Source organism: Myxocyprinus asiaticus, chromosome 7 (assembly GCF_019703515.2).
Source record: "Myxocyprinus asiaticus isolate MX2 ecotype Aquarium Trade chromosome 7, UBuf_Myxa_2, whole genome shotgun sequence".
Classification (NCBI taxonomy): domain Eukaryota; kingdom Metazoa; phylum Chordata; class Actinopteri; order Cypriniformes; family Catostomidae; genus Myxocyprinus; species Myxocyprinus asiaticus.
In genome coordinates, this window is record NC_059350.1 from 396,355 (window position 1) to 412,720 (window position 16,366).

The 16,366-nt window shown below is 37.0% G+C and overlaps 2 protein-coding genes across 6 annotated transcripts; both read right to left on the reverse strand.

Annotated features, from left to right (window-relative positions):
* Positions 1–152: 152 nt before the first annotated feature.
* LOC127443762 (general transcription factor 3C polypeptide 1) lies at positions 153–13,899 on the reverse strand. Of its 5 annotated transcripts, none has more exons than XR_007897702.1 (11): positions 13,531–13,899; positions 13,221–13,350; positions 7,915–8,355; positions 7,349–7,626; positions 7,059–7,231; positions 3,949–4,115; positions 2,746–2,918; positions 2,237–2,614; positions 1,829–2,014; positions 1,465–1,745; positions 153–470 (listed from the first exon to the last, which is right to left on the reverse strand). XR_007897702.1 is itself a non-coding variant. In XM_051702621.1 (5 exons), the coding sequence occupies exons 3-5, from the start codon at positions 1,896–1,898 to the stop codon at positions 264–266; spliced, it is 558 nt and encodes a 185-aa protein (XP_051558581.1). In that variant the 5' UTR covers positions 1,899–2,014; positions 2,237–2,614; positions 2,746–3,916; the 3' UTR covers positions 153–263. The 5 variants fall into 5 exon arrangements, 1 of the variants encoding a protein (XP_051558581.1); XR_007897701.1 differs by lacking the exon at positions 3,949–4,115 and having other exon boundaries at positions 7,915–8,030; positions 8,182–8,355; positions 13,531–13,898; XR_007897700.1 differs by lacking the exon at positions 3,949–4,115 and having other exon boundaries at positions 2,746–2,914.
* An 875-nt stretch (positions 13,900–14,774) lies between these two features.
* Positions 14,775–16,366, reverse strand: LOC127444235 (axin-related protein-like). The gene is made up of 5 exons (XM_051703507.1): positions 15,820–16,366; positions 15,643–15,714; positions 15,252–15,427; positions 14,981–15,112; positions 14,775–14,910 (listed from the first exon to the last, which is right to left on the reverse strand). Exons 1-5 carry the CDS (start codon positions 15,826–15,828, stop codon positions 14,775–14,777), a joined length of 525 nt encoding a protein of 174 aa, XP_051559467.1. The 5' UTR covers positions 15,829–16,366.

Genomic DNA, 16,366 nt, shown 5'->3' on the forward strand with positions numbered 1-16,366 from the left:
AGTTTTCTAAGATCAATAAAGCTCTCAAGGACGAACTACATTGTGAATTTAATCACAATAAAACACATTAATATGAATGTGAATCTGTCAGGTGACTCATTTTAATCTGCAGCACAACTAAAAAATGAGAAAATGTCAAATCCAAGAAAAGCTGTTGTGTGATGAAACATTTCTTTATTTTGTGCAACAAGCAGACAATGTTAAATCTGAATAAACATCAAAATACAAACAGGATTCATTAACGTCTTCATACGCGTGTTCAGTCAAAGTCGTAGACAGAGTTGAACCCACTTCTTCCAGTTGAGCTCATGAGGAAAGACTCGTGCCAGTCTCAGTGTACAGTTCACCGCGTCCCTCACACTGACCTCCGATTGACCTTTGATCTGTGGCGCTCTGGGTTCGGAGAACAGCGACGTCTTGTGCTGGTGCACGATGTAGCGCTTCCTCACACAGCCCAACTCAATCAACACCTGAAAACACAAAATGTTACAAACAGTCAAGATTTGTGTTCTACACCATTTTTCACTAAAGGACGGACAAATAGTTGAATCAAAGGTTTTGAACGGATTAACTTCAAACGTTTTTGCTGCTGAAGTTTAAATAAACGCTATTAAAAAGGTCACTGACAAATAAGGTTGTGTGAGGTGATAAAAAAAGATATTTTAAAAATGTAGATTAAACACACGTGTCAAGTGTGTACCCAGCTAGTAACTTTATGTTCTTAAAACATTTTCCAAACGTTACATTGTGGTTATGGTAACATGAAAATGTCCAGTTTTCTAAAAGTTAGTAGAACGTTATTTAAGGTTAATAATGTTATAAGGATGTTCCATTAATGTTTTATAAACAATAATTGTTCCAAACCTTTAAATGTTAGTCAAAGTTGTTGGAACGTTCCCTGTTAGGTGGGTAGAAATGTAATCTTTGTGTACAAACTGGTTTCATACATTTTTGAAAAACATTTGTAGCATTTTATAAAGCTGCTCTCCATCAACCAGATCCCACACACACACACACACACACACACACACACAGGTTTATTTAATTTGTTTACATGCATCACATGAGGTTTATGTCATTCAAGTCATGAGAAATCCCACCACAGTGTCATTTCCAGCACATCTCAAATTCTGGATTGTGTTTAATAGAATTCTGCGCTGGAAATGACACTGATGGAAATGACATTTTAAATGTTTTTAATTTCACAGCTAACATTTTATGTATCCCAAATACACACAATTAAATCTTATTTTCACACTTTTTGCATAAAATTACAACTTGATAGGGAGTTACAGCCAAAAAAGTGAGATTTCCCTTGAATATTTAATCTCAAGCATGCTCTTCACCGACACTTCTGTCCACTTGGTTAACAAGTACACTAACTTTTGAACAAACCCTTCACACATGAAAGAGCCTGAAGCTGAAGAAACACCTGGATGCTGTTGTAGAGAGTCTCTGTCTCACCTGTATAGATTGTTGTAGTGTTCTGTTGCGGCCATTCTCATGTTGTTCCAGGTGTACAAAGCGCTCACACAGGTCCTGTCTATCAATGCCAAACTCCGCCTCCTGCTCCACGGCATCTCTGATCTCTTGGACCGCCTGAACGTCCTGCGGTGCGTATCCCAACAAGCTCCCACACCTGTCCAAGAATGGCTGCAGATCCACCGCTGCTAAGGGATACACACGCGTAAACGACGCTGGCAGAGACGGAGGACAGGATGGAGCGAGCGCTGAGACGGCATCAGCTGCAGAAGAGAGAGAATGTTTCAGAAGACTAAACTGATCACACATACAGATTATGTGTGTGTGTGTGTGTGTGTGTACGGACCGTCTTGTGTGAAGAGTGTGTGTTTGGGTGTCTGTCTCAGCTGAATGTGGACGGTGCAGGCACTGATCATGATGTTGTCAGTGCAGTTGGATTTGTGTGTTTATGTGTGTGAGCGCAGGGTTCCCGGAGCATAAAATCTTCCTCTCTTCATCATCGTCCTCTTCCTCCTCCAGTGCTTTGGTCAGACTGAAAAACATGACAAACACCAAGTCACTGCATGCATGTGGACTGATGTCTTCAACAGAAGCATATATCATAGATTAACAACCTCAGAGCTCACGGCAGGTCTGTCTTTATAATTTATAACTTGTTAATCAATTCACCGATGGAGAAAATGAATCAGATTTTTTACCTCTGGAAACAGAATTTTCATCTCTTTTGTCCATGTCTTTATGTGTGCGTTTGTACCTCTTGAGCATGTCATTGTCGTTAACGCTGCTGTCTATGATGACGATCTGTTGTGGAATACTGACGTCCACAGACAGCAGTCCGAGGGTCATGAGAGACAGCATGCACAGGTGCCTCCCGGAGAGTCCATTGGGAGATCCAACATTCCCTGTGTGTCTGCAGGAGACACCTCCATCCTACGTCTCCTTCTGCTTCTCCACCTGCTCAAGAACCTCCGTCTGCTCCTCCTCCTGTCATTGGTCTTCATCTCGGTCATTCTCTGGGTCTTTGTGGAAGGAGAAGCTGTCAGGTCTGTCGCTGCCGCCGGTCTCATATAAACCCATCATCAGATCAAACACATCATTACACAAGGTGCTGGGGAAACGGCATGTGAAAACCCTGCAGACACACAGACAAACAGAGAGACATACAGTTCATACAATGTCTCATGCAGTGCACATATGCAGAATATCATCTGGGTGTTCCATACACACACTGCACGGAGTTCATACAGCAGGGTGTGTTTGTACCTGTAATAGTGCTGTGACAGCTGAAAGGACATGGGCAGGAACGGGAGGGTGTGGTACTTCTTCAGGCCTTAGATGGCGGCAGGGCGGCGACAGTTCACTAATCCCCGTCTCTGACTTATTTGAAACGCCTGAGACAACACTGGTTCTCGATACCGCATGTACAGACAGACTGTCTGACACACACACACACACACACACACACACACACACATATTAATAATCCTGTACTCATAACATTACATACTGTATACAAACATTTTTACCATGGTCTATTTGAATACTCATTTCTGATTGGCTGAAATGAGTGTGTTAAACAGTTTAATGCACAGGCAGTTTTAATCACCGTTCTATATTAATGCACCTACTCTGCTGTCCTGCATAATGAGACATTGTAAGAGTTTTATGCCTCTGTTCAAACAACCTCAAGATGCAATTTTATAGTTTAGTAAGTCTGATGAGTTCTGGATTAACTGTTGCATTATCAATCACAACCGAATAAATCATGCAACTTCATCTTTAAATTGTCTTTAAATCAACTGCTACAGGAAACACAGAAAAGACAAGTGTTCATCAGCCCAGCATTACAGAGTCCAACCTGGAGATAATTAAAAATCTGCACTTTCCACTTACACACCCATAAGACTTGTGACCCATCAACAGGCAAGACGATTTGAACAGCACAATTTGAACTGTAATATGATAAACATAATCTAATATTGCTGCGCTCCTCAGCACACACCCGCTAGAGGCGTCATTTGCTCACGCATCACTGACAGAATCGCTGACAGCAGACTGCTTTACAAAACACAGCCTTTTATGGTTTAATAATCGTGCATAGCCATTTTGTGATTTCATTCTTAATTCAATCAATCATGCAGCTTTTAGATGGTTTTCCCTCATCATGCAAGTAACACTTTTACTACCGTCACATCCGCAAAACTGGTTTTTCCTCATTAATGTGAAAATGGCAAATAATAGACATTACAGTTGAAGTCATACACTTAGGTTGACGTCTTTAAAACTCATTTTTTAACCACTCCACAGATTTCATATTAGCAAACTATGGTTTTGGCAAGTCGTTTAGGACATCTACTTTGTGCATGACACGAGACATTTTTTATGACACAACTACATTCAACTGTTTTCCTTTAGGTAATTAGCAAATTAGCTTCTGATAGGAGGTGTACTGAATTGGAGGTGTACCTGTGGATGTATTTTAAGGCCTATCTTCAAACTCAGTGCCTCTTTGCTTGACATCATGGGAAAATCAAAAGAAATCAGCCAAGACCTCAGAAAACAAATTGTGGACCTCCACAAGTCTGGTTCATCCTTGGGAGCAATTTCCAAATGCCTGAAGGTACCACGTTCATCTGTACAAACAACAGTACGCAAGTATAAACACCATGGGACCACACAGCCATCATACCGCTCAGGAAGGAGACTCATTCTGTCTCCTAGAGATGAACGTAGTTTGGTGCGAAAAGTGCAAATCAATCCCAGAACAACAGCAAAGGACCTTGTGAAGATGCTGGAGGAAACAGGTAGACGAGTATCTATATCCACAGTAAAACGAGTCCTATATCAACATAACCTGAAAGGCTGCTCAGCAAGGAAGAAGCCACTGCTCCAAAACCACCATAAAAAAGTCAGACTACAGTTTGCAAGTGCACATGGGGACAAGGATCTTACATTTTGGAGAAATGTCCTCTGATCTGATGAAACTAAAATTGAACTGTTTGGCCATAATGACCATCATTATGTTTGGAGGAAAAAGGGTGAGGCTTGCAAGCCGAAGAACACCATCCCAACCGTGAAGCATGGGGGTGGCAGCATCATGTTGTGGGGGTGCTTTGCTGCAGGAGGGACTGGTGCACTTCACAAAATAAATGGCATCATGAGGAAGGAAAATGATGTGGATATATTGAAGCAACATCTCAAGACATCAGCCAGGAAGTTAAAGCTCGGTCACAAATGGATCTTCCAAATGGACAATGACCCCAAGCATACCTCCAAAGTTGTGGCAAAATGGCTTAAGAACAACAAAGTCAAGGTATTGGAGTGGCCATCACAAAGCCCTGACCTCAATCCGAGGAGGTCTACAAACCTGACTCAGTTACACCAGTTCTGTCTGGAGGAATGGGACAAAATTCCAGCAACTTATTGTGAGAAGCTTGTGGAAGGATACACAAAACATTTGACCCAAGTTAAACAATTTAAAGGCAATGCTACCAAATACTAACAAAGTGTATGTAAACTTCTGACCCACTGGGAATGTGATGAAAGAAATAAAAGCTGAAATAAATCATTCTCTCTACTATTATTCTGACATTTCACATTCTTAAAATAAAGTAGTGATCCTAACTGACCTAACACAGGGAATGTTTTCTATGATTAAATGTCAGGAATTGTGAAAAACTGAGTTAAAATGTATTGTATGTAAAGGTTAGGGAACATGTAACAGTTAACTGTAACTATTACATGTTCTTAGAAGTGCCAACCCTTCTACATTATGCAATTATTATTATTTCTGGATTGAGAAATTAAATTCAGTTTTTAAAGAGTGTTTGGTCTACAAAAAAAAAAAAAAAAAAAAAACCTCCATTTTTCTAATTATTCGTACAGCTTTTTATTTACTTAATTCAAATAAATATAATATTATCACACTACTTTATCTCTGTGTCTGCTTTAGAATGGGCAGTACTCTTGATCTAACAACATGTAGATACATTTAACCGTTATTATTATTCTGTAAAACTCAACGATAGCTTTAAATAATCTAATGGTGGCAAGTGACCATAGTATTAGCTGGATAATCCACTGCTAGCTGTGTGTGATACAAATTTTAATGCACTTCACATCAGGTGGTTCTTTGCCTCCATGTCGTGCATTTATTTCAATTAACACACACCTAGCTGTGGATTTTCCCTAACATTTACAAATGAAAATGTGTGTTTGTACCGGGAAGGCTCTGTAGTTCTTCATTTGGGCGTTCGTCAACACTAGAGTACTCTGAATTAAATTAAGAAGCACCAGAACATGAATGTCCTCTGGGCTAAAACACAAACACAAATCTTATGTCTTCAAATATCCAATTACGACATGAAAAGTGACAAATTGAACCACGATTGGCGATGAATTTTCCTCAGAACGACATGTTTTGCACTGATACCACAAATTTGCTTTTATTTGTGAAAATTAGAAATATTAAATGAGATCAAGCCGCTGACATTAAGTATTTCAGTCACTAGATTACTGAAAACTGGACATTACTATGTGGTTATGTAATATGGTAGACTGGGCTATGTTTCTATATAATAGGGTAGGTTTATTTCTGAAATTCAGTTTCTTCACTGGAACACACCTAAAAGTATTAGCTAACTATTGAACACTTGCACTGTTCATTGATTCATTGATCACTTGTTGACTTTATTTTGACAACATGCCCCAGTAACAGAGCAAACATTTAAACAGTAAGATAACTAGGAAACACAAAACAAATCATACCGTACTATGATTACTACGGTAACCTGAAGGAAGAACAGACAGACGTGCGTTGGGCACATTCTGTCATTGAGTTGGGCAGCGAATCTTCATATATTGACAAAATATGATGCATTATATTTTGATTATGCAATCTTTTGTACATTTTGTAACAGATTATTTTATAAGAGCCTATAATAATGAATAGACGATACACTGGAACAACAAGATGCAATGCAGCAGATAAAGACGTCTGTCAGACATGTTATTATATATACAGTTATGTACATGTCATTGCCCCTCAAGTACTCGAATGGACAAAATGACCAAAATGCCCATCCCTAGTAGGTACTCACCACTGCTGTCCGGGAGCACCCCACAAGCCTTGCCATCATTTGACCATAACAATATGGCCCTTGTCAAAGTCGCTCAGGTCTTTACTCCTGCCCATTTCTACTGCATTTAACATATTGACTACAAGAACTGATTGTTCACTTATCATCTAAATCTACCCAGACCTTGACATGTGGTCTTGTTAGGAGATGATCAACATTATTCACTTCAGTCAACAACTTCTGCAGCCTGACACACACACACACACACACACACACATTAAACACACATGCATGCACGCATGAGTACAAGGAGGATCTTATGAGTAAAAGCCCTTGACTTTGCTGCAGCGTACAGCCTAAATGATCATGTTCTTGCGTTTGAGCAGTCGATACGTCTCATGAACTTTAGATTTCTTCGTCTCCTGTCAGAAACACACAATCAATCATGTGTGAGGTACAAACCCTGTGAAATAAACTCACTCACACACAAACACTGACCATTGTGAGCACTTCCTCTAACACCAACAGTGTGTCTTCCATATGTGATTGGCTGGCACTCGTGGTGGGGGCGTGTTCAGTGGGGATGGGGCACAAATCATCTGTTTCCTGACACACTTTAGCCTTCTGTGAGGATTTAGATCCGCTCACTTGAGGTGAAGACGGAGGCTTCTCTGAATAACACACCAAAAAATTACAATTACAGTAAAACAACACAAGATGGCAAATTTAAATTTACAACATCAATTTGCATGAATTTCCATGAGCACTGGAGCTGAGCCGTCACTCACTCTTGAAGACGAGTTTGGACTGTTTGAGCTGCAGGGGTATCTGGAGTCTTGTCTGTGTCTCTTGCCCCTCAGAACTGCCCTTCAGCACCTCCTCCAAGGCCTCCATGAGCTGATCCGGTTCTGGCTGGTTCTGGATCTGGTTCTGTGAGGTGTGTGGTACGCAGGTGTTTGCTGCGCTCTTGTTCTTTAGTGAACCTGAAGTTGAGTTGACTCTGTTCCACAAAGTGTTTGCTGATGTATTTAGTGGTTCTCTGACGCCCCTCGTCCACCATAAATCCCTGAGAGAAAAACACACATATACACAATGAGAGAGAGTGTGACTCTCATGAGAACACATATCCAGGCCAATACCAATTTAAATGTCAAATGGAACCCTGAAACAAACTCAAAAGTAAAATGTTTCTTTTATTTTTTTGCATCACAATAATGAGAATTTAGGTGGAAAATGTGCTTAGTTCTCTTGAACACAATGATACAATGCAAAACTATTTTGGCCCCAAAACATAAGCTTTATTTTATGCAAAATATATAATAATAATAATGTTTTTGTGTCTACAGCATGTTACCTTGATCATATCGATTTGCTCCAGTAATTTACAGATCATTCGTCCCTCCAGTTTCCTGAAGTTGAGTCGACCTCTCAACGCTGATTGAGAGATCCCTCTAATCCCGGTCGACACCACTGGACCAGCCAATCACAGCGCAGAGGACAACAGTCAGTCAAACAACACACACTGTACTGGTGAATATTTACAGTGAAATTCAGGAGGACTAAAATCAGATCAAAGTGAAGTATAAATCTGTGTTTGAGAGACAGGGAAATGAAGTTGAACCGATATCGTAGGCTTGTGTGATCACGTCACGCTCGATGATGCGAGGCGCGGCAAGAATGCTCCTCTTCACGGTCGCATCGCCTTCATCATTGTTGCTATCATCATCATCATCATAATCCTCCCTCTGTCCGTAAGGCTTCAACAGCTTCAGACAGCGAGCATACGCGTCTGTGCCTAACAACCAATCAGACGACAGACCGCTGAGAGAGAGCCAATCACACAAGAGAACTCTGAGAGAGTGCAGTATAGATGTTGTGATAATGTTTGATCAGTGTTCTAGTACATGAGACCGGACTCGAACAAGTGTGGAATCAGATATTTTCCCCCCAAAACCAGTCAAGACTCTTAAAAAATATTGCAGCTGTGTATGAGAATGGTCAAAATGTTGTAGTAATATTGTGGTATTGTTGTAGTAATGTTGAAGTAATGTTGTAGGAATGTTTGATGTTGTGGTAATGTTGAGGTAATGTTGTAGGGTAATATTTTAGTAATGTTGAATTAATATTGTGGTAATATTGAAGTAATGTTCGATATTGTGGTTATGTTGAAATTATGTTTGATGTTGTGGTAATGTTGAAGTAATATTGTGGTAATATTGAAGTAATGTTGAAGTAATGTTGTAATGTTTGATGATGTGGTAATGTTGAAGTAATGTTTGATGTTGTGGTAATGTTGTAGTAATGTTTGATGTTATGGTAATGTTGTAGTAATGTTTTTGTAATGTTTGATGTTGAGGTAATGTTGAAGTAATGTTTGATGTTGTGGTAATGTTGAAGTAATGTTTGATGTTGTGGTAATGTTGAAGTAATGTTTTGGTAATGTTGAAGTAATGTTTGATGTTGTGGTAATATTGAAGTAATGTTGAAGTAATGTTGTAATGTTTGATGATGTGGTAATGTTGTAGTAATGTTTGATGTTATGGTAATGTTGAAGTAATGTTTGATGTTGTGGTAATGTTGAAGTAATGTTTTGGTAATGTTGAAGTAATGTTTGATGTTGTAGTAATGTTTGATGTTATGGTAATGTTGAAGTAATGTTTGATGTTGTGGTAATGTTGAAGTAATGTTTGATGTTGTGGTAATGTTGAAGTAATGTTTGATGTTGTGGTAATGTTGAAGTAATGTTTTGGTAATGTTGAAGTAATGTTTGATGTTGTAGTAATGTTTGATGTTATGGTAATGTTGAAGTAATGTTTGATGTTGTGGTAATGTTGAAGTAATGTTTTGGTAATGTTGAAGTAATGTTTGATGTTGTTATAACGCTGAAGTAATGTTTGATGTTGTGGTAATGTTGAAGTAATGTTTGATGTTGTGGTAATGTTGAAGTAATGTTTGATGTTGTGGTAATGTTGTAGTAATGTTTTTGTTATGTTTGATGTTGTGGTAATGTTGAAGTAATGTTTGATGTTGTGGTAATGTTGAAGTAATGTTTGATGTTGTGGTTATGTTGAAGTTATGTTTGATGTTGTGGTAATGTTGAAGTAATGTTTGATGTTGTTGTAATGTTGAAGTAATGTTTGATGTTGTGGTAATGTAGTAATGTTTTTGTAATGTTTGATGCTGTAATGTTGAAGTAATGTTGTAGTAATGTTTGATTTTGTGGTAATGTTGAAGTAATGTTTTTGTAATGTTTGATGTTGTAATGTTGAAGTAATGTTGTAGTAATGTTTGATGTTGTAATGTTGAAGTAATGTTGTAGTAATGTTTGATGTTGTGGTAATGTTGAAGTCATGTTTTTGTAATGTTTGATGTTGTAATGTTGAAGTCATGTTTGATGTTGTTGTAATGTTGAAGTCATGTTTGATGTTGTGGTAATGTTGAAGTAATATTTGATATTGTGTTAATGTTGAAGTAATATTTGATGTTGTTGTAATGTTGAAGTAATGTTTGATGTTGTGGTAATGTTGAAGTAATATTTGATATTGTGTTAATGTTGAAGTTATGTTTGATGTTGTGGTAATGTTGAAGTAATGTTTGATGTTGTGGTAATGTTGTAGTAATGTCTGATGTTGTAATGTTGAAGTAATGTTGTAGTAATGTTTGATGTTGTGGTAATGTTGAAGTAATGTTTGATGTTGTGGTAATGTTGAAGTAATGTTTTTGTAATGTTTGATGTTGTAATGTTGAAGTCATGTTTGATGTTGTGGTAATGTTGAAGTAATGTTTGATGTTGTGGTAATGTTGAAGTAATGTTTGATGTTGTAATGTTGAAGTCATGTTTGATGTTGTGGTAATGTTGAAGTAATGTTTGATGTTGTGGTAATGTTGAAGTAATGTTTGATGTTGTTGTAATGTTGAAGTAATGTTTGATGTTGTTGTAATGTTGTAGTAATGTTTGATGTTGTGGTAATGTTGAAGTAATGTTTGATGTTGTTGTAATGTTGTAGTAATGTTTGATGTTGTGGTAATGTTGAAGTAATGTTTGATGTTGTGGTAATGTTGAAGTAATATTTGATATTGTGTTAATGTTGAAGTAATATTTGATATTGTGTTAATGTTGAAGTTATGTTTGATGTTGTGGTAATGTTTTTGTAATGTTTGATGTTGTGGTAATGTTTTTGTAATGTTTGATGTTATGGTAATGTTGTAGTAATGTTTTTGTAATGTTTGATGTTGTGGTAATGTTGAAGTAATGTTTGATGTTGTAATGTTGAAGTAATGTTTGATATTGTGGTTATGTTGAAGTTATGTTTGATGTTGTGGTAATGTTTTTGTAATGTTTGATGTTGTAATGTTGAAGTAATGTTTGATATTGTGGTTATGTTGAAGTTATGTTTGATGTTGTGGTAATGTTTTTGTAATGTTTGATGTTGTGGTAATGTTGTAGTAATGTTTTTGTAATGTTTGATGTTGTGTTAATGTTGAAGTTATGTTTGATGTTGTGGTAATGTTGAAGTAATGTTTGATGTTGTGGTAATGTTGTAGTAATGTTTGATGTTGTAATGTTGAAGTAATGTTGTAGTAATGTTTGATGTTGTGGTAATGTTGAAGTAATGTTTGATGTTGTGGTAATGTTGAAGTAATGTTTTTGTAATGTTTGATGTTGTAATGTTGAAGTCATGTTTGATGTTGTGGTAATGTTGAAGTAATGTTTGATGTTGTGGTAATGTTGAAGTAATGTTTGATGTTGTTGTAATGTTGTAGTAATGTTTGATGTTGTGGTAATGTTGAAGTAATGTTTGATGTTGTTGTAATGTTGTAGTAATGTTTGATGTTGTGGTAATGTTGAAGTAATGTTTGATGTTGTTGTAATGTTGTAGTAATGTTTGATGTTGTGGTAATGTTGTAGTAATGTTTGTTGTTGTGGTAATGTTGAAGTAATGTTTGATGTTGTTGTAATGTTGTAGTAATGTTTGATGTTGTGGTAATGTTGAAGTAATGTTTGATGTTGTTGTAATGTTGTAGTAATGTTTGATGTTGTGGTAATGTTGAAGTAATGTTTGATGTTGTGGTAATGTTTTTGTAATGTTTGATGTTATGGTAATGTTGTAGTAATGTTTTTGTAATGTTTGATGTTGTGGTAATGTTGAAGTAATGTTTGATGTTGTAATGTTGAAGTAATGTTTGATATTGTGGTTATGTTGAAGTTATGTTTGATGTTGTGGTAATGTTTTTGTAATGTTTGATGTTGTAATGTTGAAGTCATGTTTGATGTTGTGGTAATGTTTTTGTAATGTTTGATGTTGTTGTAATGTTGTAGTAATGTTTGATGTTGTAATGTTGAAGTCATGTTTGATGTTGTGGTAATGTTGAAGTAATGTTTGATGTTGTGGTAATGTTGAAGTAATGTTTGATGTTGTTGTAATGTTGTAGTAATGTTTGATGTTGTGGTAATGTTGAAGTAATGTTTGATGTTGTGGTAATGTTGAAGTAATGTTTGATGTTGTGGTAATGTTGAAGTAATGTTTGATGTTGTGGTAATGTTGAAGTAATGTTTGATATTGTGTTAATGTTGAAGTAATATTTGATATTGTGTTAATGTTGAAGTTATGTTTGATGTTGTGGTAATGTTTTTGTAATGTTTGATGTTGTGGTAATGTTTTTGTAATGTTTGATGTTATGGTAATGTTGTAGTAATGTTTTTGTAATGTTTGATGTTGTGGTAATGTTGAAGTAATGTTTGATGTTGTAATGTTGAAGTAATGTTTGATATTGTGGTTATGTTGAAGTTATGTTTGATGTTGTGGTAATGTTTTTGTAATGTTTGATGTTGTGGTAATGTTTTTGTAATGTTTGATGTTGTGGTAATGTTTTTGTAATGTTTGATGTTATGGTAATGTTGTAGTAATGTTTGTGTAATGTTTGATGTTGTGGTAATGTTGTAGTAATGTTTTTGTAATGTTTGATGTTGTGGTAATGTTGAAGTAATGTTTGATGTTGTAATGTTGAAGTAATGTTTGATGTTGTGGTAATGTTGAAGTCATGTTTGATGTTGTGGTAATGTTGTAGTCATGTTTGATGTTGTGGTAATGTTGTAGTAATGTTTGATGTTGTGGTAATGTTGTAGTCATGTTTGATGTTGTGGTAATGTTGTAGTAATGTTTGATGTTGTGGTAATGTTGTAGTCATGTTTGATGTTGTGGTAATGTTGTAGTAATGTTTGATGTTGTGGTAATGTTGTAGTAATGTTTGTTGTTGTGGTAATGTTGTAGTAATGTTTGATGTTGTGGTAATGTTGAAGTAATGTTTGATGTTGTGGTAATGTTGAAGTAATGTTTGATGTTGTGGTAATGTTGTAGTAATGTTTGATGTTGTGGTAATGTTTGATGTTGTGGTAATGTTGAAGCAATGTTGAAGTTATGTTGAAGTAATGTTGAAGTAATGTTTGATGTTGTGGTAATGTTTGATGTTTTGGTAATGTTGTAGTAATGTTGTTGAAATGTTTGATGCTGTCTTAATGTTGAAGTAATATTGCAGTCATTTTTGATGCTGTTGTAATGTTAAAGTAATGTTATATAAATGTTGTGGTAATGTTAGGAGTATTCGTGTGTTCTCAGACCTCGTTGTGTTTTGACGGGACTCCTGTTGGAGTACACTCACCATCTTAGCTGCAGACCTGTACTGATACACATACTTGAATGTGCGCAGCTTGAGCTTAGAATTCCCTTCCGGCCCAATCAGAGCTCGACGGACCTCCTGAGATGCCACCATCACCAGTTTCTCACCCCACCTGAAAACAACAGAAACGCCCATCAGTGTGTCGCCCGATGTGATGCCTGCACATCATCTTGAGCGTGTCTCACCGGGTCTGGGCCTGTTCCAGCTTTGACCCCATTGACTTCCATTGTAAGTGACTCATTGTAATGAATATTCCATTCTTTATAAATTCTTATTATGTTGTCAGACTTACCCTGCAATTTTCTGGGGATATTAGTTTATGGTTTAAATGAGTCTTAAATGAATGTGTTACTATATTAACAGACTGACGGGTTTTCTGGGTTCGGGCAGCAGGTAGAATCGGATCTCAGGTGTTCGGCTCACTGCGCTCCAGATGAACTGTTAACTGAGCGGGTCCAGATTCATTCCGAACACGGGCTGACGCGTCTGAAGCCTCAACCACAGAGTCTGAACACTGATGCCGTCCAAACCCTCCAGAGCCACTTCATCCAGATCCGCCTCCAGCGGGTCCATCATCATCATCATCATCATCATCATCAAACAGAACCGAGTTGACATTTGCTGCTTCCGCTATCAGCACTGCTTCTGTCCCTGAACATCTGAACACTGACGCTCTTTACTGACACCTGCGGACACCTGCGGTACTACACCATCAAAACACATTAAAACCATCAAATAAACATTCAAATAAAATACAATAATGGAGGATACAATACAATAATGAAGAATGTAATACAAGAAAAATGTGAAGAATAAAATGAGCACAGATGTGTCACGGTTAACTTAATTTTTTATTATTTATTTTACTAAGAGTCTGAAAAATAGAGACTTGAAATGTAAATAGCAGAAAACTCAAAGTTGTCAAATGTTCAGCATTTGAGTCAGATTCAATGGGATTCACAAATGAAAGTGTGATGAGACTAATGTTCCCTCATAGAAACATTATTATAACACTATAAAATGTAAATATTCACAATAGTATAGCTAAACTACTTCACCATATAAATAGGCACCACAAACAAACAAAAAAGGTTATCTTAACCAGTTTCTGCTCAAATCCCATAGTTACTACAGCTGTTATTACTGTAAAATCATATGAGTAAACTAACATGGAATATTCTTTTTTACATATATCCATTTAGCTGATTTTATTTAATAATGATTTAGAAATAGTTTCATTGTAGTATTATTTTGGCCTGAGATTATCATGGTATTTTTAATTTTTTTATTTTATTATTATTATTATTATTATTTTTATGTAAGTTGATAAAATAACTGGAATAAAAACACACAAACGGAATCTGAAGTGAATGACGCTTTATTTATTAACAATAATAAAGTCTTCATTGAAATGTCAGTGTCTTTATCATTCTCAGCTGAACCTCATATTACATCACACTGACTGTACAGTAAACAACACAATGCTTGGATGCAACAAGTGATGCATTTATTCACTCAGTTATTAATTAAATCGAATTAATATTTATCCATTCTTCTCTCCACTTTTGCAATAATTTTATCTTCAAACGTGGGCAGGACAGCGTCATCCTCACGTATCTCCTCGTAAACCACACCGCAGTCAAACTCAGCGCTCGTTCTCTTAAAATAAAACCTGTTTGAAAGAAAGAAATAATGAAATATTCACTTCTATAATGAGTTTAACGATGAAGACTGAGACTGACCTGTACGGGCCTCTGCGGGTCAGCAGTGATTTAAACTGAGCCAGAGTCACACCGTCACCCTGAACACTCGTCCTGTACGGGATACACTCTCCACACAAATAATACACAACTGTCACGCTCTCACACACACACCTGCTGACACACACACACACACACACACACACAGTGAATGTTTAATACTGACTGTTAGAGCATGTATGTACAGTACTAGTGATGCTTGACTAAGCAAACACTAACTGTTTAATTCAAACACTGACGTGTGTGTTCTCACCCATAATCTGTGTGTGTGTGTGCAGGATTCTTCTTCACGTGTTCAGTGACGTTTACTTTATGTGTGTCCTGCCATTGGCTGACGGTATCACAGCAACAGTGGGAGTGGGCAGGACTAAGCGCCATATTTCGGGATAACAAGGTTACATTAGTGAGATCATTATCGACTTCCTCTTCCTGTCAGAACAGAAACGTATGTTATTACTCATTTATACACAGGATATGTTTGGGATAGTATACTCACATTACACATACTACTCACACTATTACAGTATGTGAATTGTCTGTATGCATACTACATTTCTCAATGTGTACAGGATACAACATACTGCATACAGTTTCACATACCGTTTCTAAAAACTAGTATGTAGTATACAGTATATAGAGATCACCTGTGTTTGTGTTTGAAGGTCCTGCAAACGTCTCATCAGTTCAGCTGCAAACGTGTGTGAAGCCTTCTTCACCTGTCACACACACACACGCATACACACAAACATCATGTAGACTAATATTGTTTTTAAATAAAGGTGATTATAATGACTAAAGAAGAACCCTTAAATAAAACTTACACAACACATTATTTTATTTATGGATGATTTTCAAACACACACACTCATTGACTCACTGGTGTGTGTGGCAGGTGTGTGTGTCTCTTGTCTCCTGATGTTCTGTGGCGTCTATCACACGTGTGACGCTGATGTCTGTCCAGAGAAAGACATTTAAAGACACTGTGGACATATTCTGGCATACTTACAGTGAAACGGTTTGAATGAATGAAGTCTGCCTCTGTTCAAACACTACTGAGCTGAGGCTAAGTTTAACTTTTTTTTCCATTTGCCATTCCTGTCAGGATCCTGTCACTTTGTCAGTCATGTTTTTAGTGGTGACAGGATCCTGACACTCATGTTCTGTGTTTTTGTTTTCATGTTTGTGGTGTCTGGGTCCTGACTAGTTGGGTTTCTGTTCTGGTTTGGGATCCGGACACTCATGCTCCATGTCTCGTCGATTGTGAGCCTCTTGTCATGTGCTCTATCGCTTAGCCCTTGTTCTGTTAATTGTCTTCACTTGTTCCTCATGTGCCCTACCTGTATATATTGTGCTCCTTTTCCTCTTGTG